Source organism: Hemitrygon akajei, chromosome 7 (genome assembly GCF_048418815.1).
Source record: "Hemitrygon akajei chromosome 7, sHemAka1.3, whole genome shotgun sequence".
In the NCBI taxonomy this organism is placed as follows: Eukaryota; Metazoa; Chordata; class Chondrichthyes; order Myliobatiformes; family Dasyatidae; genus Hemitrygon; species Hemitrygon akajei.
Genome location: NC_133130.1, coordinates 130,887,085 through 130,913,306, shown reverse-complemented (window position 1 = coordinate 130,913,306; position 26,222 = coordinate 130,887,085). Strand labels below are relative to the sequence as shown.

The window sequence follows — 26,222 nt, the reverse complement described above, 5'->3', positions numbered from 1 at the left end:
GATGTGACCTTTGACTTACACTTGCCTTTTAACAATGCAGAATTTTCACATTTAAAGATAGCAAGGCTTTGTTTAAAAAGCTGAACTTGGTAAAATTTAAAAAGAATAGGCAAGATCATTATTAGAACATGGTAGAGCATGTGTTTGTGCAAGGATGGTTTGTTGAATTACCATCATTTACTGCTTGGATTCAGGATTTGAACGCAGTGTGCCTATAGTTTAGCAATGATGCCAAGAACACCTTGCAGATGAGTCCGGGTCAGATCAAATTTGTGGTGACTTTGATTCCTGGATGGTGTGGTGTTGCAGCAGGAATCCACAAGGGTTAGTGTGATGCTATTCCAGTTCAGTGTGTTGGAGATCAGATTCAGGTTTAATATCAAATGTCATGAAATTTGATGACTTTGTGACAGCAGTACAATGCAATACGTAATAGTAGAGAGAAAAAAGAAAACTGAATTACAGTAAATACATATATATAAAATAGTTAAATAAGTAGTGCAAAAATAGGACATAAAATAGTAGTGAGGTAGTGCTCCTGGGTTCAGTGTCCATTTAGAAATCGATGGCAGAGGAAAGAAGCTGTTACTGGATCGTTGACTGTGTGTCTTCAGGCTTCTGTATCTCCTTTTTGATGGTAACAATGAGAAAAGAGCACATCTTGGGTGATGGGGGTCCTGAATGACGGACCTTAATGAGTTCAGAGTTCAACTCCTCTGTAAGCAATGTTTGTACGTTCCTTCCTGTGTGCGCATTGGGTTCCTCTGGGTGCTCTGGTTTCCCCCCACAGTCCAAAGACATACCAGGTAGTAGGTTAATTGGTCATTGTAAATTGTTCCATGATTAGGTTAGGGTTAAATCAGTCGATTATTGCCAGGGTGGTTCGAAGGACCAGAAGGGCCTATTCCGTGCTGTATTTCCAAATAAAATAAAAACCTTGAGAGATTGAATACAAGTCCTACTCAGCAGCTTCTTTAATTGGGTTAAATAGTACCAGAAAAGTTATTAAACAACAAAATCTGCTGGAGCATGCTAAAAAGGCAGTGGAAATGTTAATGTAGGGGTAAGCAATGGCTAGGATTGTAAATCTGACCCTGCTTGCAAAAAATACCATGCACCACAGCATGATGTGGAAAGGATGTTTCCCATGGTGGGACAGTCCAGGACAAGAGGGCACAGCCTCAGGATAGAGGGGCGCCCTTTCAAAACAGAGATGCGGAGAAGCTTCTTAGCCAAAGGGTGGTTAATATGTGCAGTTTTTTGCCACGTGCAGCTATGGAGGCCAGGTCGTTGGGTATATATAAGGCAGAGATTGATAGGTTCTTGATTGGACATGGTATCAAAGGTTAATCGGAGAAGGCCGGGAACTGTGGTTGAGGGGATAAAAATGGTTCAGCCATGATTAAATAGTAGAGCAGACTCGATGGGCTAGATGGTCTAATTCTCCTCCTATGTCTTATGGTCTTACTAAGGCCAAGTCAAAGTCTCCTGTCCAAAGCACTGTCGTAATGATACAGCGCAGAACCACACATCAGTAGCACCAGCCTACCCATCATCAAGGAGATATACACAGAAAGGTGCTGGAAAAAGGCCAGTAACATCATGAAGGATTCCACCTGTCCTGCTCATGGCCTACTTGCCCCACTCCCATCAGGGATGAGACTACGTAGTATCCACCTCAGGACAGCCAGACTCAAAAACAGTTAATTTCCCCAAGCAGTGAGGCTGATCAACACTGGCACCCACTAACCCAGCCCACCACACCCCCTCCCAACACCACTACTTTATCATTTCCTGTTGGTGCTCTTACGTACAGACACTCCTGTGCCTATACAATCAATCGATGTATGTAAGCTATCTTGGTCACCATCAACCACAGGAGTGTCATCAGCATTTCTATAGATGGTGTTTGAACTGTGCTTAGCTACATAGTCATGAGTGTAGAGAGAGTAGAGCAGCGGGCAAAGCACACATCCTGTGATCGAGGCATGGAATCTGTTAAGATGGTGCCCTGGTGAGAATGCTCAAATAATTTAGGAAGCATTTGAGACCCGTAAGTTACCTAGGACCAATTACCATTGCTCATTTACATCTGTGTTGACCACACATTATGAGCACATTCTCTCCAAAGGATGGCTTTACATAGCAATGATGTAGCAGATCTTCAAGTCCATACTCTTGACTGCAATAAATATATTAATACTATAAATTTTACCAATATTGTTAAGGGAAGGAATGTTCAATTATCAGAGTACTTTTATGTCATCATATACAATCCTGAGATTCATTTTCCTGTGGGCATACTCAGCAAATCTATAGAATAGTAACTATAGCAGGATTAATGAAAGATCAACCGGAGTGCAGAGGACAACAAAATGTACTAATGTAAATAAATATCAATATGTAACGAGAACATGAGATAAAGAGTCCTTAATGTGTGATCATTGGTTGTGGGAACGTCTCAAATGGATGGTTAATTGAGTGTAGTTATCCCCTTTTGTTCAAGAGCCTCATTGTTATGGGGTAGTAACTGTTCTTGAACCTGGTGGTGCAAGTCCTGAGGCTCCTGTACCCTCTACTTGAAGGCAGCAGCGAGAACAGAGCATAGCCTCGATGGTGAGGATCTCTGATGATTGACGCTACTTTTCCTACAACAGCATTTCATGTAGTTGTGCTCAATGGTTGGAAGGTCTTTTCCCGTTATGTTCTGGACCAAATCCACATTGATTTCAAATTCTCCTGCTTTGCGGCTGCATCCATTCATCAGGAAGGCTTTGGGAGTAAACTCCAAGGAAACATCAGGAGCTGGAGTTCCTAAGGTAGTCCTACGTTGAGTTTAATACTGATTCACAACTCCTGCAATGCCGCTGATGCCAAATTGTACCGTCACTGCCCTTGCTTTGGATTCATTAGCTGAGGGGGAGGGGGAGCCTGCTGTATCTGCAACAGCTTGTTCTCTATATCATACTGACCTGGCTAGCATATCATGTAGACAGCTAGGATGCAGTATTCACGTTCAAACCCCACGAGCAGAGGCCTCACGTTGTTGTATTCCCAAAGAAGGCACATTGGCCATCATAAATCGAAGTAATGAGTACAGAGGATGGGATGTTATGTTGAAGTTGTACCTTACATTGGTGACGCCTATTTTGGAGTATTGTATGCTGTTTTGGTCACCTCCCTTGAGGAAAGATGTAAATAAGGTTAAAAGAATACAGAGAAATTGTACAAGGATGTTGCCGGGACTAGGGTGGGGGGGGGGGGGGTGGTGGTGAGCTGAGTTGTTACGGAAAATTAAATAGGTTCGAACTTTATTCCTTGGACTGTAGAAGATTGATGGGAGATGTGACAGAGGTACACAAAATTAAGGTTATAGATAGGGTAAATGCAAGCAGGCTTTTTCCACTAAGGTATGGTGGGACTATAAACTGGAGGTCATTGGTTATGGGTGAAAGGTGAAAAGTTTAAGGGGAACATGAGGGGAAGCTTCTTCACTCAGAGGGTAGTGAGAGTGTGGAAGGAGCTGCCAGTGCATGTGGTGCATGCAAGCTCAATTTCAACATTTAAGAGAAGTTTGGATAGGTACATAGAGTGTGGAGTGCAATGATCACGGTGCAGGTCAATGGGAGTAGGCAGTTTAAATGGTTTGGCATGGACTAGATGGGTTGAAGGGCCTTTTTCTGTGCTGTACTTTTCTATGACTCTGACTGTAAAAGCATTTCCCTGCAAAGTTTAACAGTATGAATGTTTCAACCACAGCAAGATCAAGATTAATTGAGGAGATGATATAGGTGATTTGGTAATGAAGGCCAATTGTGGGTGTTCCATCAGATAATTTCATTTATCAGTCCTCTTGAAAGTTAATATATTTTTCCTACTTAACAGCTAACCTGCTTTGTATATGAAAAGCCATTTCACTCATCATATTTGTGTAAGAAAAATATTCATCTGTCAAGAATATTAAAATAATGATGTAACCGCAAATAGTGTTCGTTCATATCAAGATTTTTCCAACAGGACTGTGAAGCCTGGGGATGGATATCTCTTATGCTTTTATCAGTTTAAATAAACATTCTCACCAATCGGCCTCAGATTTATTTCACAAAGAAGCTGATATCTAAAGGTCCAAATTGCTTCAGATTTCTGTCAGAAAAAAATCCTTGAATGAAAAGAAGAGCATAATCATTGGTGCTTTCATCTGCAAAACCAAGAGAGAAAACTGTCATTCTGGTTTGCATTTATTTGTTATTTTTAAAAATTCTGACCACATATACTCATACACAAGAGTTTTTTAAAAAAGACTGCAGTGTTGTAACATAGCTGCCAATTCTAACAAATCTGTGTCCACTGCTGCCGACCCCCCGCAGATTGTTTTTCTTGTATGGTGCACCCTCCAGTCAATCCCGTAATGATCTTTCAAAAGTCTTAACAATTGCAATTGATCTTTTATAAGCAACTAGCAAAAGCAAACAATCTTGAGGCAATGCAACTTAAACATAACTTAAGTGGTCAAAAGCTGTAACATCCATTGGTCTCCAGCGCCAAACTGACCAGCACGAAGTACAATTATGTAACTTACTCCCCCGCTTTTACCAGGTCCCCACTTGTAATTAGTTACCATAATCAATTAATATATTCATTTATTCAGATACAGCGTGGAATAGACCCAACCAGCCCTTTGAGCCACGCCACCCAGCAATGCCCCAATTTAATCCTAGCCTAATCACGGGACAATTTATAATGACCAGTTAGCCTACCAACCGATGCATCTTTGGACTGTGGAAAGAAACTGGAGCAGCCAGAGGAAATCCACGCAGCCACAGGGAGAACATACAAACTCCTCACAGACAGCGGCGGGAACCCTCATTGCCTGTACTGTAGAGCATAGTGCTGTCCACTACGCTACCAGGCCACCCACAACACAGAATACAATGCAAACAAAAAACTATATGCATGGCTTTTACAGTAACAATTAGCTAGTGTTGTATTCTGTAACTAGTGTTACACACAACCTCACTCAGATTAATAACTAAGCTGTGATCTGTATTTAATTTTGTCAGTTGTAAAACATTTAACCGCTAACATTAGTTCTTACGATTGAAATGTTCTCGAATCATTCAGCAGTTTTGATTTTTTTAGTTTTCAATTAATTCTTCATGAACTCTGTGTTCGGTTATTCCACAAGGTGCATCATTGAGAATTCCAGCACAAACGTTCAGGCATTATTTGTGGAGGAAGAAAACATGTTAAGGTTTCAGACCTTTCAAGAACTCGGGAAGCAATTAAAGATTTATTGGCAAATACTGAGTCAAAGGTTGACGGAAGGATTAACAAAGGGAGGATGTGTTTTAGGGAGTGTGGACACTTTATCATTTCTTTTTTGCTCCTGTCACTGTATTTACACCTCAAACATTATAGCACAGTACAGGTCCTTCAGCCCACAATGTTGTGCAGCTACAAAGAAAGTGGCTGTATTTCACTAGGAGTTTGAGGAGTTTTGGTATGTCATAAAGGACACTTGCAGTTTTCTACATATGTTCCATGGACAGGATTCTAACTGGCTGCATCATCATCTGGTAAAGGGAAGGGGTTGCTACTGCACAGGATCGAAATAAGCTTCAGGGAGTTGTGAAGTTAGTCAACTCCATCATGGGCACCAGCCTCTGTAGTATCCAGAACATCTTCAAGGTGCAGTGCCTCAAAAAGCCGATATTCATCATTAAGGACCCCCCACCACCCAGGACGTGCCCTGTTCTCATTACTACCATCAGGGAGGAGGTACAGAAGCCTAAAAGCGCTCAATGTTTCAGAAACAGCTTCTTCCCCTCTGCCATCCAATTTCTGAATGAATATTGAACACTACCCCTCACTACTATTTTTTAAATTTCTGTTTTTGCAGTATTTATTTTATTTGTGTATTATACACACACATACTAACTGTAATTCATGTTTTTTTTCCTCTATTATGTTTTGCCACAGAGACAACAAATTTCATGACATATTCAAGTGATATTAAATGAGCAGTTAATTCCATTGCACCCTGGTGTATATGACAATAATCTAATTTGGATCTCAAACAAATAGAAGGTGCAAGATTTTCTACTGTAAATATTGTTTCCAACCTGGAGGGCACTGGAGGCCTTCACATTTCAGCAGAGGACTACGTCATTGCTAAACAGAATTACAGTATTAATTATCTACTGTCTATGGGAGTTGAATATACAATAATTAAAACAGGATTGCTACCACTGAACCATGGCTCATAACTAAATTAGACTTCCTTCCCTTCAGCCAAGGAGCACTATCAGTAATATAGGACTCACGTTCAAAGTAAATTTTATTATTGGAGCACATATATGTTAGTATACAACCCTGAGATTCATTTTCCTGTGGACATACTGGGTAAATCTATAGAATAGTAACTATAACAGAGTCAGTGAATGATCAGCCAGAGTGCAGAAGACAACAAACTGTGCAAATGCAAATATAAATAAATAGTAATAGATAACGATAACATCAGATAATGAGATTGGGTCCTTGAAGTTAGATCATTGATTGTGGGAAAATCTCAATGGATGGGCAAATGTGTGTAGTTATCACCTTTTATTCAAGAGCCTGATGGTTGAGGGGTAGTAACTGTTCTTGAATGTGATGGTGTGAGCCCTGAGGCTCTTGTGCCTTCTATCTGATGGCAGGAGCGAGAAGAGAACATGAACTGGATGCTGAGGATCTCTGAATGGATGCTGCTTTTCTGCAACAAAGTTTCATGTAGACGTGCTCAGTGGTTGGAAGGGCTTTACCTGTGATGTACTGGGCCGAATCCACAACCTTGTGTAGGATTTTCCGTTCAAAGGCATTGGTGTTTCCAAACCAGGCTATGATGCAGCCAGTCACAAACTTCAGATTTATTTATCACATGTCCTTCTGGTGGCAATATATCTCTACCAGTGGAGGTTTAAGGCTCTGCTTCCCTCACTAATTTGCAGGTCGTCCTTGGGCAAGGTGTAGTACCTGCTTAGCCCCCAGTCAGGGTCACATAAAGCCATGGGAGCAGGTGGTGGAAGGTCATATGAGCAGCTGGTACATATTATGTCCTGGTTATGCAAACTCTGACGCCAGGCAGATAATCTCTGAAGGGAATTGATAATGGCTGGAGTGGGATCATCCATCTTGTAAAGATACTGCCCAGAAGAAGGCAATGGCAAACCACTTCTGTAGAAAAATTTACCAAGAACGATTATGGTCAAAAGGCCATATTTGCCCATGTCATATGATATGGCACATAATGACGATGATGTTAATTGAAACACAGCAAAATGAGTCGTTTGCATTAACACCCAAAAAGGCCTAAGGATATACTGGGGGATGCCCGCAAATGTCACCACACATTCTGGTGCCAATGTAACAGGTCCATAATATTCAGTAGAACACAGCAAGCAACAAAATAACAACAGCAACACGAGTCCCTTTCCATTCTCGCACCCGCCCATGCACACAACTTCCGATGTTATGCTTTCCTACCACAAATATGGATGTGTGGAATATTAATGCGGAGGGTATTAAGCCTCTTAACAGTTATCTTATGATAAGTATTCATTGAATAAATTTGAAGAGTTGTCAAGAGCAAGGCGAAGAATACTTAAGTGTATTTAATGGTAGTAAGGAAAATTGGATGTTCTCCTCTTCAGAGTAAATTTATTATATAAGTACATATATGTCGCCAGATACAATCCTAAGATTCATTTTCTTGCAGGCATACTGGATATGTCCAGTAACTATAATAGGATCAATGATCATCCAGCCCAACAGGGCCGACAACTAGTGTGCAAAAGACAACAAACTTACTTTACTTTATTGTTACCAAACAATTGATACTAGAGCGTACAATCATCACAGCGATATTTGATTCTGCGCTTCACGCTCCCTGAAGTACAAATCAACGTAAATATAATAAAAATTTTAATTATAAATCATAATTAGAAAATGGAAAAGGGAAAGTAAGGTAGTGCAAGTCAGGTCCAGATATTTGGAAGGTACGGCCCAGATCCAGGTCAGGATCCGTTCAGCAGTCTTATCACAGTTGGAAAGAAGCTGTTCCCAAATCTGGCCATACGAATCTTCAAGCTCCTGACCTTCTCCCGGAGGGAAGAGGGACAAAAAGTGTGTTGGCTGGATGGGTCGTGTCCTTGATTATCCTGGCAGCACTGCTCCGACAGCGTGCGATGTAAAAAGTGAGTCCAAGGATGGAAGATTGGTTTGTATGATGTGCTGGGCTATGTTCATGATCTTCTGCAGCTTCTTCCAGTCTTGGACAGGACAACTTCCATACCAGGTTGTGATGCACCCTAGAAGAATGCTTTCTACGGTGCACCTATAAAAAATTAGATGTTTTAGGGGACAGGCTAAATTTCTTCAGCTTTCTCAGGAAGTAAAGGCTCTGGTGGGCCTTCTTGGCAGTGGACTCTGCTTGGTTAGACTAAATCAGGCCATTTGTGATATTCACCCCGAGGAACTTAAAGCTTTTGACCTGTTCCACCTGCGCACCACCGATGTAGATGGGGTCGTGCGGTCCGCTAATCCTTCTGAAGTCAACAACCAATTCCTTCGTCTTGCTGACATTGAGGGATAGGTTATTGTCTTCGCACATAGTTCAAATCAAAAGATTCAATTTAATATCATAGAACATAGACAGTATACAACCTGAAATTCATACTCTTTACAGACATCCACAAAGCAAGAAACCCCATAGAATGAATGTTAGAAGCATCAAAACCTGACACCTCCTCCCCTTCCTTATACACAAACAGCAGCAGAAGCACCAACCCCACATCCCCCCTCCATCTATCCAAGCAATAACAAAAGCCCTGCAAGAGACCTTGATCTAGAGTCCATCAAAAACTACAGTCCATAACCCAGCACTTTGGTATCTCAGACAGGAGTGAGAGAGAGGTAGCCTCTGCAACAACGGGAGCAAAGACTCCGATGTTACAATACAAAAACAAAGGAATAATAGTAATAAATAAATAACTGTTGTACTTAATGATGTTATTGGGTAACTTGTTTACACACTGTCCAGCAGGCTTTTCATTTCAACGATACTTTATTCACACATTTCTTTTTTAAAAACTGCATCTCCCAGGTCACCATACGAAAAGAAGAAGAAAAAGAGTTCTAAATCTCACCCCAAGTTAAAAGAAAAACCTTTACGTTCACGCTCACGGTCTTTATCACCAAAAAAGTCGGGTATGAAGTCTTCAGCGAGAAGTTCAGCGCACTCTACTAGCTTGTCACCAGCAGAAAGCAGAGATTCCAGTCAGGATCATTCAAGGTAATGTCTTTCAGATTCTTATTACGTATAAACTACATTTTAGATTAGTTTATTCTCTGGAAGTATTGCGGCTGATGAATCGCTAAGTAAGCACAGAAAGTGTACATTCCTAATTTTCTCGTTAGAGCTGCTGAATTGGAGCAGTGAGTTGTCAGTACTTTGTAGATGAGGTAACTACAAGTTCCCTTGTTGTGTGGGTCTCGATACACAGTTTTTCACCAGTCTGTGCTCTGCACAGCAGGCTGACTCTGCTCTGCCAACTGCTGATTCCCTAAATGAACCGAGCTAACCACTTTAATCATTTCTGTGCGATGGCCTTAAAAGCTATTTTGTACATTCATCGGTGCTAAGTGTACAATAGGTTGTCTCCCGTTAAAAGGAGAAGAGAACAGTGGAATGCGAGTTCCTAAGGAGTCTGGTACCATACAGGAGTCTTATTGATGATGTGGTGCATGTTTTTCTTGTACCTGAGGCCTTACTGTGAAATTCTGTTTTATCAGGCTGGGAATTGTTTCTTCCAGAGCTGCTGCTTTTAATGATAAGCTCACATTTAATCTTCAGTGTTTATTTAAATCGGTTTTATTATTCTATTCCTGCAGGATTACAAAGTTAATAAAGCTGTGGTAAAGTTGACAGAATTTTGTGATCAAATGTCTAAATTTGATTACTGTTGTGTTTCTGTCCATTGGCAGTGTTATCACGTTTCTTCCTAGTCTGCTGTACAACTCCATGACTTTACAAGAAGCCACACATTCACCTTTTCTGCAAAAGCTCCTTCCCCTCTGCCATTAGATTTCTTAACAATGAACCCTTGTATCAGAATCAGCACAGTAGCTTTACAGTGCAGGCAACCTGGGTTCAGTTCCTGTTACTGCCTGTAAGGAGTCTGTACGTTTTCCCTGTAACCATGTGGGTTTCCTCCAGTGTTCCCTCTAAGGTGTACGTGTGCACACACATTCTGCTACCAGCACACAAAAGGTTGTCACCCCCTGCCTCGCTGGCATGTTAAGTATATTACACGATCGTACACAATCACATTTCCTTTGCCTGTTTCTGATGCGGACAGTATTGACAACATGGGGTTTGCAATGATCTCTCTGCAGATTTTAGAACGGGCTTATTTATACTTTTTTACTGAAGAAATTAGTGATTCACGATGTCAGGAAGATGCAGCTATGAGAAATATTTATATACAACACAGAAACTGGTGTTACCTGCATCTACTGTCACGATGCAAAAGTTGCTGGAGAATTTGCATGTGAGGAGAAGTGGACTGATGTTTGAAAACTTGACTTTTTAAAGCATTATATAGCAAGCAAATCACATATGGATGGTGTGCAAAAGCTCCAGTGAGAAAATCCTTCATTACCCGCTGCATGGCCTGCTACGTAAGTATTGTGAGAGTGCCGATGATTGAGAGCAAAAACGATCAAACCCAGAGGAGATCAAAGTTCTTATTGACAGTTATTTTATTTATTTTAAACAATGAACAATAAACTGGATTTGGTAGTTTATTATCCTTAGAATAGCTTTAACTGTACTTCCACTTAAAAATTCAGTGCGCACGTGTCACTGGGCAAAAATATTGCACATCACTATATTTTGGCAGACACTGGTCATTACAAATTAGAGGAAACATTGATTGCCTACCACAGTGCAAAGACACACCAGTTGGTAGGTTAATTGGTTATTGTAACGTGTCCTGTGATTAGGCTAGGATTAAATCAGGGGTTGCTGGGCAGCATGGCTCAACGGGCCAGTAGTGCCTATTCCGCACAGTATCACAATTAAAAATACAATAAATGTGTAAGGAAATTTATTGTCTTTGCAGCAGCAGTACAGTGCAACACCTAATAATAAAAAGCCTGAATTACAGTAAAATAGTTAAATTAAATAAGTAGTATAAAAATAGAAATTTGAAAGTAGTGAGGTAGTGCCCATGGGTTTAATGTCCATTCAGATGGCAGAGAGGAAGAAGCTGTTCCTGAATTCATGAATACTACCTATTTAATTTAAGTTTTTTAATATATACTTATTGTACTTTATTGATTTATAAATTATGTATTGCAATGTACTTTTTGCACGACTTGTTTTTTAATTATACTTAGTGTAAGTTATATTTTTTAAATTATGTATTGATTGGTGGTGCCAGTGTCACCACCTAGTTCTGAATGATCTTGTTAGTTATTCAGCTTCATTTATTTCCGGCATGTCCACTGTGATCAAGCAGCAACAGCAAAACAAGCTGCTTTACTCTTACAAACACATGATGTGTCACTTCTGGCCTCCAATCTCCATTGATCTCACAGATATGGTTGTTGACTTCCAGATTCATTGACTTTGGTCCTTGCCCTTCGGGCTCTAATCTTCGATAGAAACTCCGGGACTCACCAATCACAGGATCCCGAAATCCAGGCCTTATATTCCAGACTTGCACAGACCTCTGACCCCAGGAGGTCACCAGCCCTTGTGCTTCCTGCCTACCCAAATATCCATAAGACCATAAGATACTACAACAGAATTAAGCCATCTGGCCCATCTAATCCTCTCTGCTATTTCTTCATGGCTGATCCATTTTCCCTCTCAGTCCCAACCTCCTGCTTTCTCCCCGTATCCCTATATGCCCTGACTAATCAAGAATCTACTGTGTATCAACCTCTACCTTAAGTATACCCAAAGACTTGGCCTCACAGCTGCCTGTGGCAACAAATTCCACAGAGTCACCACTCTCTGGGTAAAGAAATCCTTCTTCGTCTCTATTCTGAGGCTTTGTCCTACAGTTCTAGATTACCCCACCATAGGAAACATCCTCTTCACATCCATCCTATCGAGACCTTTCAACATTCGATAGATTACAATGGGGTTATCCAATCCTCGGACTCAATGATCTGGAGGGCGTGGTAGGGTCATCAGGTGTCCTTCAAATGATGAATTCTTCATAATATTAATTGTCCAGAAGTGTTTCTGGACACAACATCATCGTTAAACACCAAAGTTTGAAATAAATTTTATTATCAAAAAAAGAATGTTACCATATACAACCCAAAGATTCATTTTCCTGTGGGCATACTCAGCAAATCTATAGAATAGTAACTATAACAGGATCAATGAAAGATCAACCAGAGTGCAGAAGACAACAAACTGTGCAAATGCAAAATATAAATAAGTAGCAATAAATAGCAAGAAACAAGATATAATGATCTCACAATTATATGTAATCTTATAAAACAACAGAAAACCTTAAGAAATTTGTTTCCCACCACTTGACCCACTTTGTCTAATCGATAAAATTGTTGAGGTGGCACGGTAGGGTAGGAGTTACAGCACCGGCCATCAGGCTTTGATTACGTCGCTGTCTATAAGGTGTTTGTACGTTTTCTCCATCACCAAGTGGATTTTCTCTGGATGCTTCGCTGTGGGATTCCAAAGATGTACGGGGTTAGTAGGTTAATAGGCAGCCTCTCTTCAAAGTTCAAAGTAAATTTATTATCAGACTACATATACGTTGCTATATCTAAACCTGAGTATCTTTTTTTGCCACCATACTCCATAAATCCAATAACTGTAATAGAATCAATGAAAAACCGCAGCAACTTGGGCATTCAATCAGTGTGCAGAAGACAACAAACTGTGCAAAATCAAAAAGAGAAATAATAATAAATAAACGATAAATATCAAGATCATGAGATGAAGAGTCCTTGAAAGTGAGGCCATAGGTTGTGGAAACAGTTCAATAATAAGGCAAGTAAAGTTACCCTCTGATTCAAGAGCCTGATGGTTGAGGAATAATAATTGTTCATGAACCTGATAACGTGAGTGCTAAGGCAGTGGTCCCCAACCTCCGGGCCGCGAAGCACGCAGACGATACAGCAGTGGCCGGAACACACCCAGCACATCTTTAAGAAAAAAGCCGAAATAAACAAGCTAATTAATTAGGTGCCGCCTGGCACGTAAATGTCCGCCCAGATCAGAGGAGATTGCCGATTGTGTAATCGACAGTCGCCTCTGATCTGGGCGGACATTTACGTGCCAGGCGGCACCTAATTAATTAGCTTGTTTATTTTGGCTTTTTTCTTAAAGATTTGCTGGGTGCGTTCCACCTACCGCTGCACCCCTGCATGCTCCGCGGCCCGGAGGTTGGGAACCACTGTGCTGAGGTTCCTGTACCTCCTTCCCGATGGCAGCAGCGAGAAGAATGCGTGACTTGGGTGGTGCGGGTCCCTGATGATGGATGCTGCTTTTCTGCAATAACACTCCATGTAGATGTGTTCAGTTGTGGGGAAGGCGTTACCCTTGATGGATTAACTTCAGAATCTGATTTAATATCACTGGCATATGTCATGAAATATGTTGTTTTACGGCAGTAGTACATTGCAAACATACATTTAAAAATCAGTAAATTACAATTAAGTATATATTTTAAAAATAAATTAAAATAAATAGCGCAAAGAGATAGTACGATAGTATTCATGGATTCATTGTCCGTTCAGAAATCTCATGGTGGAGGGGAAGAAGCTGTCCCTGAAACGTTGGGTGTGTGGCTTTTTGTAAAGTTGCAGAGTTATACTGCACAGAAACAGGCCCTTCAGCCCAACCTGCCCATGCCAACCAAGGTGCCTTCATGAGCTTATCCCATTGGTCTGCATTTGGCTCAAATCCCTCTAAACCAGGGGTTTTCAACCTGAGATCCACTGACCCCTTGCTGAATTGTATTGATCCATGGCATTAAAAGGTTGGAAACCCTGGCTCTGAACCTTTCTGATCCCTATGCTTGTCCACACATATTTTAAACAGTGTAATCTACCCTTCCACTGGCAGCTGATTCCTTTCAATCAATTTCAAATTGTCGTTCCAGCTAAAACTAAACTCAAGATTGTTTAATGTGATTTCCAGTGCACAAGTGTAAAGAAGAACTCTTACTCTGGATCTGAGGCCACTTAAAATAAAATAAGATTAAGAACACAATAATAATAATAATAAAAACCAAAAATATATTGCATATATATGTCATTGTTTGAAGTAGCAAGTGAGAACTACATCCTGCAGGGTAGGATTCAATTGAAAACTGCTAATCTCAGGAGTGAGTCATTGTTTGAAGTAACAAATGAGAGAGTAACATCTTGAAGGGCTGTAGCCATTTGAAACCTGCAAGTCTTGTTGGGAGTGAGTCTTATTTGGGCCAATAAAAAGAAAGAAGTTGTAATGGAGCAGCCATTGTGTATGTGGACCAGTGTTAGAGTGGTTGGCCCTTGGCTCAACTGGCTTGGGCAAGCATAGATACAAGCTCTAAATAAGTTTCTAGTAATGTTTTTCTCTATTATACATAGCCAGTACGCTGAGAATGGGCCCAGATTTAAGGGTATGTCCCTTGAGTGAGATGTGGGAGCTTCGGGAGACCTCTTGTCTCCCTGATGACTACATCTGCCCAAGGTTTACCGAGCTGCAGCTTCGATGACCTTCAGCTCATACAGGAGAATGAGGAGGTGATAGGAGCTACAGGGAGGTAGTCACCCCTAAGTTGCAGGAGGCAGGCATGAGAGTGACTTAGGCAAGGGGAAAGGAATAGGCAACCAGTGCAGAGTGCCCCGTGGCTGTTCCCCTCAGCAATAAGTATACTGCTTTGAAACTGTTGGTGGGAGGGGTAGTGGGATCTACCACAAGGAAGCTGCAGCGACCAAAGCTCTGGCTCTGTGGCTGAGAAGGGAAGAGGAGTGCAGTAGTGATAGGGGATTCCATAGTTAGTGGTGTAGACTGGAGATTCTGTAGATGTGAAAAAGACATCCAGATGGTATTTTGGCTCTGAAATGCCAGGGTCTGTGGTGTCTCATTGAGTCCACAGCATTCCGAAGGGGGTGAGCAACCAGAAGTTGTGGTGGTACCAGTGACACAGGTATGAAATGGGAGGAAGTCCTGAAGAGAGAATATAGGTAGTTGGGTATGAAGTTAAAAAGCAGGATCTCCAAGGTAATAATCTCTGGATTGCTGGCCTGATAAGATGTGTTTGGCTGATCCAATTTTCCCCACTGCCCCTCTCGTCTATCTTCTCCCTACATCCCTTCATGCCCTGACCAGTCAAGAATCTATCAACCTCTGCCTTAAATATACCCAATGACTTGGCCTCCAAAGCAGCCTGTGGCAACAAAATCCACAAATTCTGTGTCCTCTGTTCTTAGATTCTCCCATCATAGCAAACATCCTCTTCACATCCACTCTATCAAAGCCTTTCACCATTCGAAAAGTTTCAATTAGGTAAAGGGGTTTCTAAGGTAAGGGAACCAAAACTGCTCACGATACTCCAAGTGAGGCCTCACCAGTGCTTTAAAAAGTCTCAGCATTATGTCCTTGTTTTTATATTCTAATCCTCTTGAATTGAATGTTAACATTGCATTTGCCTTCCTCACCACTGACTCAACCTGCAAGGTAACCTTCAGGGAATCCTGCACAAGGACTCCTAAGTCCCTTTGCATGTGTTTTCTTTCATTGAAATTAAATGTTTTCTTTGGTCAAATTTAGGATATTCATTACATGAGCTGAAATCATTGACTTAACGTAAAAAGAAGTGGTCCCAACACAGACCCCTGTGGAACACCACTAGTCACCTGCAGCCAGCCAGAAAAGGCTCCCTTTATTCTCATTCTTTGCCTTCTTCTGATCAGCCTGTGCTTTATCCATGGGCTTCCCTGTAATAGAATAGGCTCATAACTTGTTAAGCAGCATCGTGTGTGGCACCTTGTCAAAGGCTTTCTGAAAATCCAAGTACACAACATTAACCAATTCTCCTTTGTCTATCCTGCCTGTTATTTCTTCAAAGAGCTCCAACAGATTTGTCAAGTAAGATTTTCCCTTGAGGGAACCATGCTGATTACAGCCTATTTTATCATGTCCCTCCTGGCAGACAGGTTTGCTAGAGTTATTGGAGAAGGTTTAAACTAATTTAACAGGGGAATGGAAACCGGAATGTTAGGGCTGAGGATGGGCAGTGTATACAAGTAGATGCAGTGTGTCATGAGACTGTGAAGAAGGACAGGCAGATAGAGCAACATTGCAGTCAGTGTGATGAGTTAAAATGTAACATGGGGACAAAATCAAAAAGGGTGATGAAGATGTTATATTTGAATGCACACAGAAGACAGAATAAAGTAGATGATCTTTGCAGCAGTTAGAGATTAGGAGATACGATGTGAGCATCACTGATTTGTGGCTGAAAGAAGATCATAGTTTCACTGCATTGAAAGGGCTGGCAGGTAGACGGGGGGGGGGGCTGGTGTGGCTCTGTTCGTAAAAGATGAAATCAAATCTTTAGAAAGAAGTGACATAGGATTGGAGGATGTAGAATTGTGGGTAGAGATAAACTGCAAGGGTAAAAAGTCAGTGATGGGAGTTAGATACAGTCCTCCAAATAGTAGCCAGGATATGGGATACAAATTACAACAGGAGATAAAAAAGGGGTGTAAAAAGGACAATGTTGTGCTAGTCATGGAGGAATTTCAATATGCAGATAGATTGGGAAAATCAGGTTGGTGCTGGATCCCAAGCAGGAATTTGTAGAATGCCTACAAGATAGCTTCTTAGAGTAACTTCTGGTTGAATGCACTAAGGGAAAGAAAATTCAGGATTGGTGTTAGATAGATAGATAGATAGATAGATACTTTATTCATCCCCATGGGGAAATTCAACTTTTTTTCCAATGTCCCATACACTTGTTGTAGCATAACTAATTACATACAATACTTAACTCAGTAAAAAAAAATATTATATGCATCTAAATCACTATCTCAAAAAGCATTAATAATAGCTTTTAAAAAGTTCTTAAGTCCTGGCGGTAGAATTGTAAAGCCTAATGGCATTGGGGAGTATTGACCTCTTCATCCTGTCTGAGGAGCATTGCATCGATAGTAACCTGTCGCTGAAACTGCTTCTCTGTCTCTGGATGGTGCTATGTAGAGGATGTTCAGAGTTATCCATAATTGACCGTAGCCTACTTGAACCAAATTTGATTAGGGAGCCTAAGGGAAAGGAACCCTTTGGAAGCAATGATCATAATATAATAAAATTCAACCTGCTGTTTGAGAGGGTGTAGATAAAGTTAAATGTATCATTATTATAGTGGGACAAACGGAATTACAGAGGCATGAGAGAGAAGTTAGCCAGAGTTGATTGGAAGGAGACACGAGCAGGGATGATGGCAGAACAACAATGCTTGGAGTTTCTGTGGCAATACAAAGATGCAGAATAGATATATCCCAAAGATGAAGAAGTATTCTAAAGGGAGGATGAAGCAACCGTGGTTGACAAGGGAAGTCAAAGACAGAAGTGAGTGTAGTCGTTATTACTAAGGAGAAGGTGCTTGGGAAACTGAAAGATCTGAAGATAGATAAGTCACCTGGACCAAATAGACTACACCCTAGGGTTCTGAAGGAGATGTCTGAAGAGTGTGGAGGCATTAGTAATAATCTTTCAAGAATTATTAGATTCTGGAATGGTTCCAGAAGACTTAGCAATTGCAAATGTTATTCCATTCTTTAAGAAGAGAGGGAGGCAGAAGAAAGCAAGTTATAGACCAGTTAGTCTAACATCAGTGTTTGGGAAGATGTTGGAGGCAATTTATTAGGGTACTTGGAGGCACATGATAAAATAGGCTGTAGTTGGCATGGTTTCCTCAAGGGAAAGTCTTGCCTGACAGATCTGTTGGAATTCTTTGAGGAAATAACAAGGAGGATAGACAAAGGAGAATCCATAGATGTTAGTACTTGTGAGGCTGCCTTACAAGATGAGAGCTCATGGTATTGCACTCAAACCCTGCTTAACACTGAAGATGTGTTCCTTGGAGGGGGAGTGCTGTGTAAGTTAGTGTTTTGCAAGGTCATTATAACATTATGTAAAGACATGATTGCTTGATTAAAAAAATGTCAAAGCCGAGATACATGATATATTATTTTGTGTATATGCAGTAATTCATGGAGTAACAAACACGCGAATAGGCCTAACCTGTACATCAGTGGAGCAGCAACACATTGCAGCAGCTACAGAGGGAAGCAGGTGGTGGTCACATCTTAGAGGAGGGTCCAGGTTGTGGGTCCTCCTCTATCTTTGGCTTCTTCTTCAAGTAGGCATTGAGATTTGAGAGCACCTCTCTTTGCCTTATTGCTTCACTTCCAGACGGGGATTATCGATGATCTGGTCCATGATTTGTGTGATCGTGGTGATGCTAGTGTTGAGGAATTTTGTGGTAAGGTTTCTTGCTAATGTTTCATCTTCATCTTCTCCATCCGTGTCCTCAGATTCACCCAGGGTGTGTTGCTCTGCCATTTCTCGAAACTCTTCATTATTAAGGCTGTCGCCATGAGAAGACATTTGGGTAAAAAGAATGGAATAAATTGGCAAGGGAGCAAGAACACTTAACCATGTGAGGGAGGCAGAGTGAATTAATACATGATTGGTTGTGGGTTGCTCAGCGTATATGTAAAACATTCTCCTTGGCTGATTGAATGTTTACTGTAATGGCTGCCACTCTTAAGAAGAGGTGATGTGTTGTTTAGAATGAATTTTTGTCATTTAAAAAAATTAATAAAGAATTAAATAACCACGTTGCAACGAATCAGCACTATGCAGGGTCTGAGTATACAAGAAACATCGATAGAAGATTGGCTTACTGGTAGAAGGCAAAGAGCAGAAATAAAGTGGGCCTTTTCTGGTTGGCTACGGGTGACTAGTGGTGTTCCGCAGGGGTCAGGGTTGGGGCCATTTCTTTTTGCGTTATAATTAAATGATTTGGGTGATGCGGTTGATGTTTTTGTGGCCAAGTTTATGGATAATACAAAGATAGATGGAGGGACAAATATTGTTGGCAGCAGGGAGTCTGCTGAAGAAATGACAGATGGAATATAGAGTAGGGCAGTGTATTGTCTAATTGAGAGTCGTCTAATTGACACCTATAAAATATTTAAAGGTCTGGATAGAGTGAATGTGCAGAGGATGTTTCCTATAGTGGGGGAGTCTAGGACCAGAGGGAACTGCCTCAGAATAGAGGGGTATCCAGTTGGAACAGAGATGAGGAGGAATTCCTTTTGCCAGAGGGTGGTGAATCTGTGGAATTTATTGCCCCGGATGGCTGTGGAGGCCAAGTTATTGGTTACATTTAAAACAGAAGTTGATAGGTTCTTGATTAGCCAGGGTGTCACAGGTTATGGGGAGAAAGCAGGAGAATGGGGTTGAGAGAGACAATAAATCAGCCATGATGGACTCAATGGGCCAAATGGCCTAATTCTGCTCCCATGTCTTATGATCTAATGGTAAGGTAGCGTATATAAAATTTATAGTTGATATAAATTTGAAATTAATCAGAAAAAAAACTCAGGAACTTAAGAGCTATAATGAAAGTCTCTGTGAACTTTCACAACTCTGAACAATTAAATATATTTAAATCAACTATCAATAAGCTCCTAGACCTTGGCTCAATGACTCCTTATGCAATTGGATCCTTGATTTCCTCACTTACAGACCTCGGTCAGTTTGGATTGGCAAAATCATCTTTTGCACAACCTCCATCGGCATAGGTGCACCACAGGGCTGTGTGCTTAGCCCCCTGCTCTACTCGCTTTACACTTATGACCGTGAGGCTAAGCACAGCTCCACAGCCACATTCAGGTTTGCTGATGACACCACTCTCGTACGCCGAATCAAATGTGACAAATCAGCATATTAGAGGGAGGTTGAAAATCTGGCTGAATGGTGCCACCACAACCTTTTACTCAATGTCAGCAACACCAAGGAACTTGATTGTTGATTTCAGGAGGAGGAAATCAGAGGTCCAAGAGCAGTCCTCATCAGAGGATGAGAGGTGGAGAGTGTCAGAAACTTAAAATTCCTTGGTGTGTTATCATTTTAGAGGATCTGTCCTGGGCCCAGCACGTAAGTGGAATTACAAAGAAAGCACGGCAGTGCCTCCACTTCTTTAAAAGTTTGCGAAGATACGGCATGATGTCTAAAACTTCGACAAACTTCTATTAATATGTGGTGGAGAGTGTGTTAACTGCCTGTGTTCACAGTCTGGTATGGAAAAACCGGTGCCTTTGAATGGAAAGTCCTACAGAATATACTGGATATGACCCAGTCCATCATGGGTAAAACCCTCCTCACCATTGAGCACATCTACACAGAAAAGCAGCATTCCTCATCAGGGACCCCCACCACCAGGTTCAATTATTAGCGAAGGATGTATACATTATACATCTTGAGATCTGTTTGCTTACAGGCAGCCCCAAAACAAGAAACCCGAAAAAGCCAAGTCAAAAAAAGACAGACTGTAGCCGCTGCGCAGGATAGAGGGGTAAAAAAAACACACGTCCTGCAAACAGTAGTATTCCGAGCCAGATTGAGTCCTTGGATCTGCTCCCCAGAGCAGTCAAAGTAGTAGGCCCAAGCTTCTATCTCAGCTCATCATATGAGTAGGGCACAAATGCTGTGAAACTAGCAGAGATGACATCCACCAGCGAGGGGAATGATCATCGCAGGAGAATGAGCTAAATCAGCCTGAACCTCACCTCCATTCCTAACACTTGGACTGTCTAATCTATCTGGACAGGCATTTAAGTTGTCCAAGCACCAAGTAGTGCCTCACTCTAGGACCCAGCCCTAAACCATTCTCAATCTCACAAATCGGCTCGGCACTTGGTGCGATCCAACCTCGCACCTGGGTTAGGTGGGCAGGTATCGTAATTCTTCTACATGGTCTCCTCTCCAAGTCATTCACTCCAATAGCAATAACAACTCCATCTGCAACTGCGACTTGAATATGTTATGCTCTGCCTTTGCGATACACCAGTATGGCTCATCTTTCGAACTAGCTTCACCTTCACTTGCTTCTTCATGTTTCCAGTGATAGATAACCACAATTTACTTCAGAAAAAGTGTTATTAGTATGTTTTTCGTTGTAATTCTTGCCAGTAAGAAGGCTGTCACACAACTTCAATAGCACCATCTTAACCAGAAACAGTTATTACCCCTTAACCATCAGGCTCTTGAACCAAAGGGGATAGCTTCACTCAACTTCACTTGTCCCATCATTGAAATGTTCCCATAACCAATGGACTCACTTTCATCTCATGTTCTCGATATTTATTACTTAATAATTTATAATTATTACAATTTATTGTTTCTTTTGTATTATTTATTTTTGTATTTGCGTAGTTTGTTATCTTTTGCATGCACACTGGCTGCTTGCCTTGTTGGTGCGATCTTTCATTGATTCTGTTTTGATTATTATTCTAAAGATTTAGTGAGTATGCCCACAAGAAAATGAATCTCAGGGTTGTGTATGGTGACGTATATGTACTTTGATAATAAGATTTACTTTGAAATTAAACAAAGAAGAAAGTTTCTTCCATCTAATTTTCTGTGCCCACTGTTCCTTCCCTTTGATTACCTCGGCCCTTGGGAATTGCTGTTAAAGCTGGAAAATCCAATGAACGCTTGTCCTTTCCTATTAACACACTCCAATGACAGGCAGTTCACTAAGAGGGAGACTGGACTTCAACCTGTCCAAGATTTTCAACCAGTTAATTGGGTTCAAGCCGGCACAACTAAGTAGCTCTGCTGGTTGTTATGCACCAAGTCAGGTCCATAAAAGTCTCATCTGTCTTGTATTGTCAGACTTGTTATTGCCTGCCTCTCACCTATCAGCTTCTGTATAGTTTCATTAAATATATTCCATAATCTTTTGACACCTTGAAATTCAGCTGTGGTGGCTACTTTGCCCACAGAAATGTTTTATTGTAGTTTTGAGTTCATGTCTGCTTCATCAGATTTATCCAGCTTGGTGTGATCTCAGTCATGGATTTGGTCAAAATCAGGTTTATTATCACTGACACAAGGGAGATTGCAGGGACTGAAAATCCAGAGCAATACACACAGAATCTGCTGAGGAACTCAGCAGGTCAAGCAGCATCGAATAAAGAGTCGACGTTTCAGGCTGAGATTCCTCATCAGGACTGGAAAGGAAGGGCAAAGATCCCATGAGAGGGGAAGGAGGACAAGCTGGAAAATGAAAGGTGAAGTCAGGTGGGTGGGGGAGTGGGGCATGAAATAAGAAGCTAGGAGGTGATAGGTGGAAAAGGCAAAGGGCTGGAGAAAAAGGAACCTAATAGGAGAGGAGAGTGAGGAGGGGCACCAGTGGGAGGTGATAGGCAGTAAGGAGAAGAGGTAAGTGGCCATAGTGGGGAATATTATCACTGTGCATATGATGTGAAATTTGTTTTGCAGCAACAGTACAGTGCAAAGGCCTAAAAACTGCACTAAATTACAAAATAGAATAATAATACAAAAAGAAGAATAATGCGGTAGTGTTCATGGACTATTCAGAAATCTGATGGAAGGAGACGAAGCTATTTCTCTGCCATTGAGTGTGGGCTTCCTGCTCCCATCTCCCTGATCAGTGTATATTGCATGTCAGAATTACTAGAGATTCTGCAGATCCTGGAAATACAAAGGAACACACACAAAATGCCGGAGGAACTCAGCAGGTCAGGCAGCATCTATGGAAATGTCAACAGTTTATTCATTCTGTACTGTGACCCTTCCTCAGGCCCTGGATTCACCTCTAATCTTCCAAGAGCTGTGGCTATGGACTGCAGGTGGGTCCTCACCGGTTGTCGAGACATTTCTGGAAGTGCAGCTCTTGATCACACAGTGGAGGGGTTTACGCTGTGTCCTTTGCTGAATCTCACTGATCAGCGGAATACTGGACCCAGACGCTCAGACCAAGTATGCCTGGTCTCATAGAGCAAGGCACCAGTGAGTTCGGGCAGGCCGATCATTTTTATGGGGTGCCATGGTTAGCACAATGCAATTACAGCTTTGAGCATTGGAGTTTGGAGTTCAAATCCTGCGTCCTCTGTAAGGGGTTTGTGGGTCCTCTCCGCAGAAAGTGTAGGTTTCCTCCCACAGCCTAAAGATGTACTGGTTATTAGGTTAATTGACAATTGTAAATTGTCCTGGGATTAGGATAAGGTTAAATAATAGGTTGCTGGCGGTGCAGCTCAAAGGGCTGGAAGGGTCTGGTCCAAGCTGTATCTCTAACTAAATAAATATATGCCTAACACACACAAAATGCTGAAGGAACTCAGCAAGTCAGGCAGCATCTATGGAGGGGAATAAACAGTCGATGTTTTGGGCCAAGACCCTTCATCAGGACTTGTTGGGATTTAAATTGTCAATGTAGATCACCAGATAGACAGAACACCAGTACAGATTTTTGGGAATCTTTGCGAAGGAGATCTCTCTTTCTGAATTGTTTATTCTAACAGAATATGGAAAATGTGAAAAAAGCTCAGCAGATCAGCCAAATTCTTGAGAGAGAATTTGAACTGAAGTTCTTGAAAACATGTTTACTCTCCATCTGTACATGACGTATGCCTTTGTCTTGCAAACCGATGATTCCGAGCTTTTTGCAGCGGCATTTCTTTAGCCAGAGGGTGCGAATCTGGAATTCATTGCCACAGATGACTCTGGAGGCCAAGTCACTGGGTATATTTAATGTAGAACCTGATAAGTTCTTGATTAGTCAGGGTGTCAAAGGTTATTGGAAGAAGGTAGGAGAATGGGGTTGAGAGGGATAATAACCATGATGGACTGGCAGAGCAGATGCAATAGGCTGAGTGGCCTTATTCTGCAACTATGTCTTATTGTCTAAAATATGTATAAAACTGCAGTGAAAAAGGCCGAGTCATTGGGTATATTTAACGCAGGGGTTAATAGGTTCTTGATTAGTAAAGGTGTCAAAGGTTACAGGGAGAAAGCAGGAGAATCGGGTTGAACATAGAACATAGAATAGTACAGCACAGTACAGGCCCTTCGGCCCACAATGTTGTGCCGACCCTTAAAGAGAGAAATAATAAATCAGCCATGATGCAATGGCAAAGCAGACTCGATGGGCCAAATGGCCTGATTCTGTCCCTATAACTTATAACAATTCTTTGATGTCCTTAAAGAAAATGTTGCATGTTGTTTTCTTAGGGATGCTGGGGATGTAACCATAAATAGATATTATTTCCTACTGAAACTATTGGCTTGTCATTTTTTGAGAGATTTTACATTTCTTTTATGGCTTTGCTGGACATATGCTCTTGTTAACAGTTCATAGGACTTTAAATTATCAAAGGTATTACAGTAAGCAATGAATACATTTGGTTCCTGATCTCACCCAGAACTTGTAGGCAGTCCTCCTACTAATTGCTGTGAAAGTGATTGTTTAATCATAGAATTTGCTCTAGGCGACCTCCAACTCTCTATCCTATGTACATCTTTAAGGATTTTCAGTTGTCTTTCTTATGTTGTGACCATCAGGGAGGAGGTACAGGAGCCTGATGACACACTCAGCAATTCAGGAACAGCTTCTTCCCCTCTGCCATCTACTTTCGTTCGGAATGGACAATAAAGCCGTGAACATTACCTCACCACTTTCTTTGCTTTCCTTTTGCTATTTTATATATAAAAAAGTATTTACCTCCTTTGGAAGTTTTCATGTTTTATTGTTTAACAACATTGAACCACAGTGGATTTAATTTGGCTTTTTTGACACTGATCAACAGCAAAAACTCTTGTGTCAAAGTGAAAACAGAGTTCTACAAATTGATCTAAATTTATTACAATAATTAAACACCAATTAATTGATAATTGCTCACCAAGTCAGTATTTAATAGGTGCACCTTTGGCAGCAAGTACAGCCCTGAGTCTGTGTGGATAGGTCTCTTATCAGGTTTCAGGGGGATCATGAGTGAACAGCCCTTTTCAAGTCCAGCCAAAACTCTCAATTGGCCACTCCAGGATACTACATTAACCTTGTTGTTTCTAAGCCATTTCTGTGTAGATCCGGCTTTTTGCTTGGGGTCATTGTCTTGCTGGAAAACAATCCTCCCAAGTTGCAGTTCTCTTGCAGACTGCATCAGATTTTCCTCCAGAATTTACCGGTATTTTGCTGCATTAATTTTACCCTCTACCGTCATAAGCCTTCCAGGACCTGCTGCAGTGAAGCATTCCCACAGCGTGATGCAGCCGCCACCACGCTTCATGGTAGGGATGGTGTGCAGTTTGGCTTTTGCCAAACATAGCATTTAGTCTGATAGCCAAACAGCTCGTTTTGTTTCGTTAGACCACAGAATCTTCTTCCAGTTAACTTCAGAGTCTCCCACATGCCTTCTGGCAAACTCTAGCCGAGACTTCATGTGAGTTTTTTGTTAGCAGTGGCTTTGTCTTTGCCATCATCCCTTTAGCTGTGACTGGTGAACCATGTAGACAACAGTTGTTGTATGTGCAGTCACTCCCATCTCAGCCACTGAAGCTTGTAACTGTTTCAGAGTTGTCATAGGCCTCTTGGTGACCTCCCTCACTAGTCCCCTTCTTGCACAGTCGCTCAGTATTTGCTGATTTACTGCTGTGCCGTATTCTTTCCATTTCTTGATAATTTACTTAACAAGGGATATTCAGTAACTTGGAAATTTTTTTGTATCCAACTCCTGACTTATGCTTTTCAATAACCTTTTCTTGGAATTGCTTGGAGTGTTCTTTTGACTTAATGGCATAGTTTTTGCCAGGATACTGACTCACCAGCAGCTGGACCTTACAGGTACTGGTGTATTTTTACTGCAATCATTTGAAACACCTTGACTGCACACTTCTGAAACCAAATGGCTGCTCCAGTGATGATTTGGTCTGTCATATTAAAGAGGGTGAATACTTAAGCAATCAATTATTTTGTGTTTTATATTTGTAATTAGATCACTTATAGAGATCTTTTTTCACTTAAACACAGAAGAGTCTTTTCTGTTGATCAGTGTCAAAAAAGCCAAATAAAATCCACTGTGATTCAATGTTGTAAAATAATAAAAACATGAGTAGA

At 41.3% G+C, this 26,222-nt stretch overlaps 1 protein-coding gene across 4 annotated transcripts in view; it reads left to right on the top strand.

The window, feature by feature from the left end:
• The window catches only part of sfswap (splicing factor SWAP), a 189,711-nt gene that overhangs the window by 145,493 nt on the left and 17,996 nt on the right, over window positions 1-26,222 (top strand). For all 4 annotated transcript variants that reach the window (XR_012099698.1, XM_073051954.1, XM_073051956.1 and 1 more), the window contains exon 16: window positions 9,140-9,328. Coding sequence is in view for 3 of the 4 variants with exons in the window: in XM_073051954.1 (XP_072908055.1) it covers window positions 9,140-9,328 (189 nt within the window). In the remaining variant the exon portion in view is untranslated. The remainder of the gene's footprint in view (window positions 1-9,139; window positions 9,329-26,222) is intronic.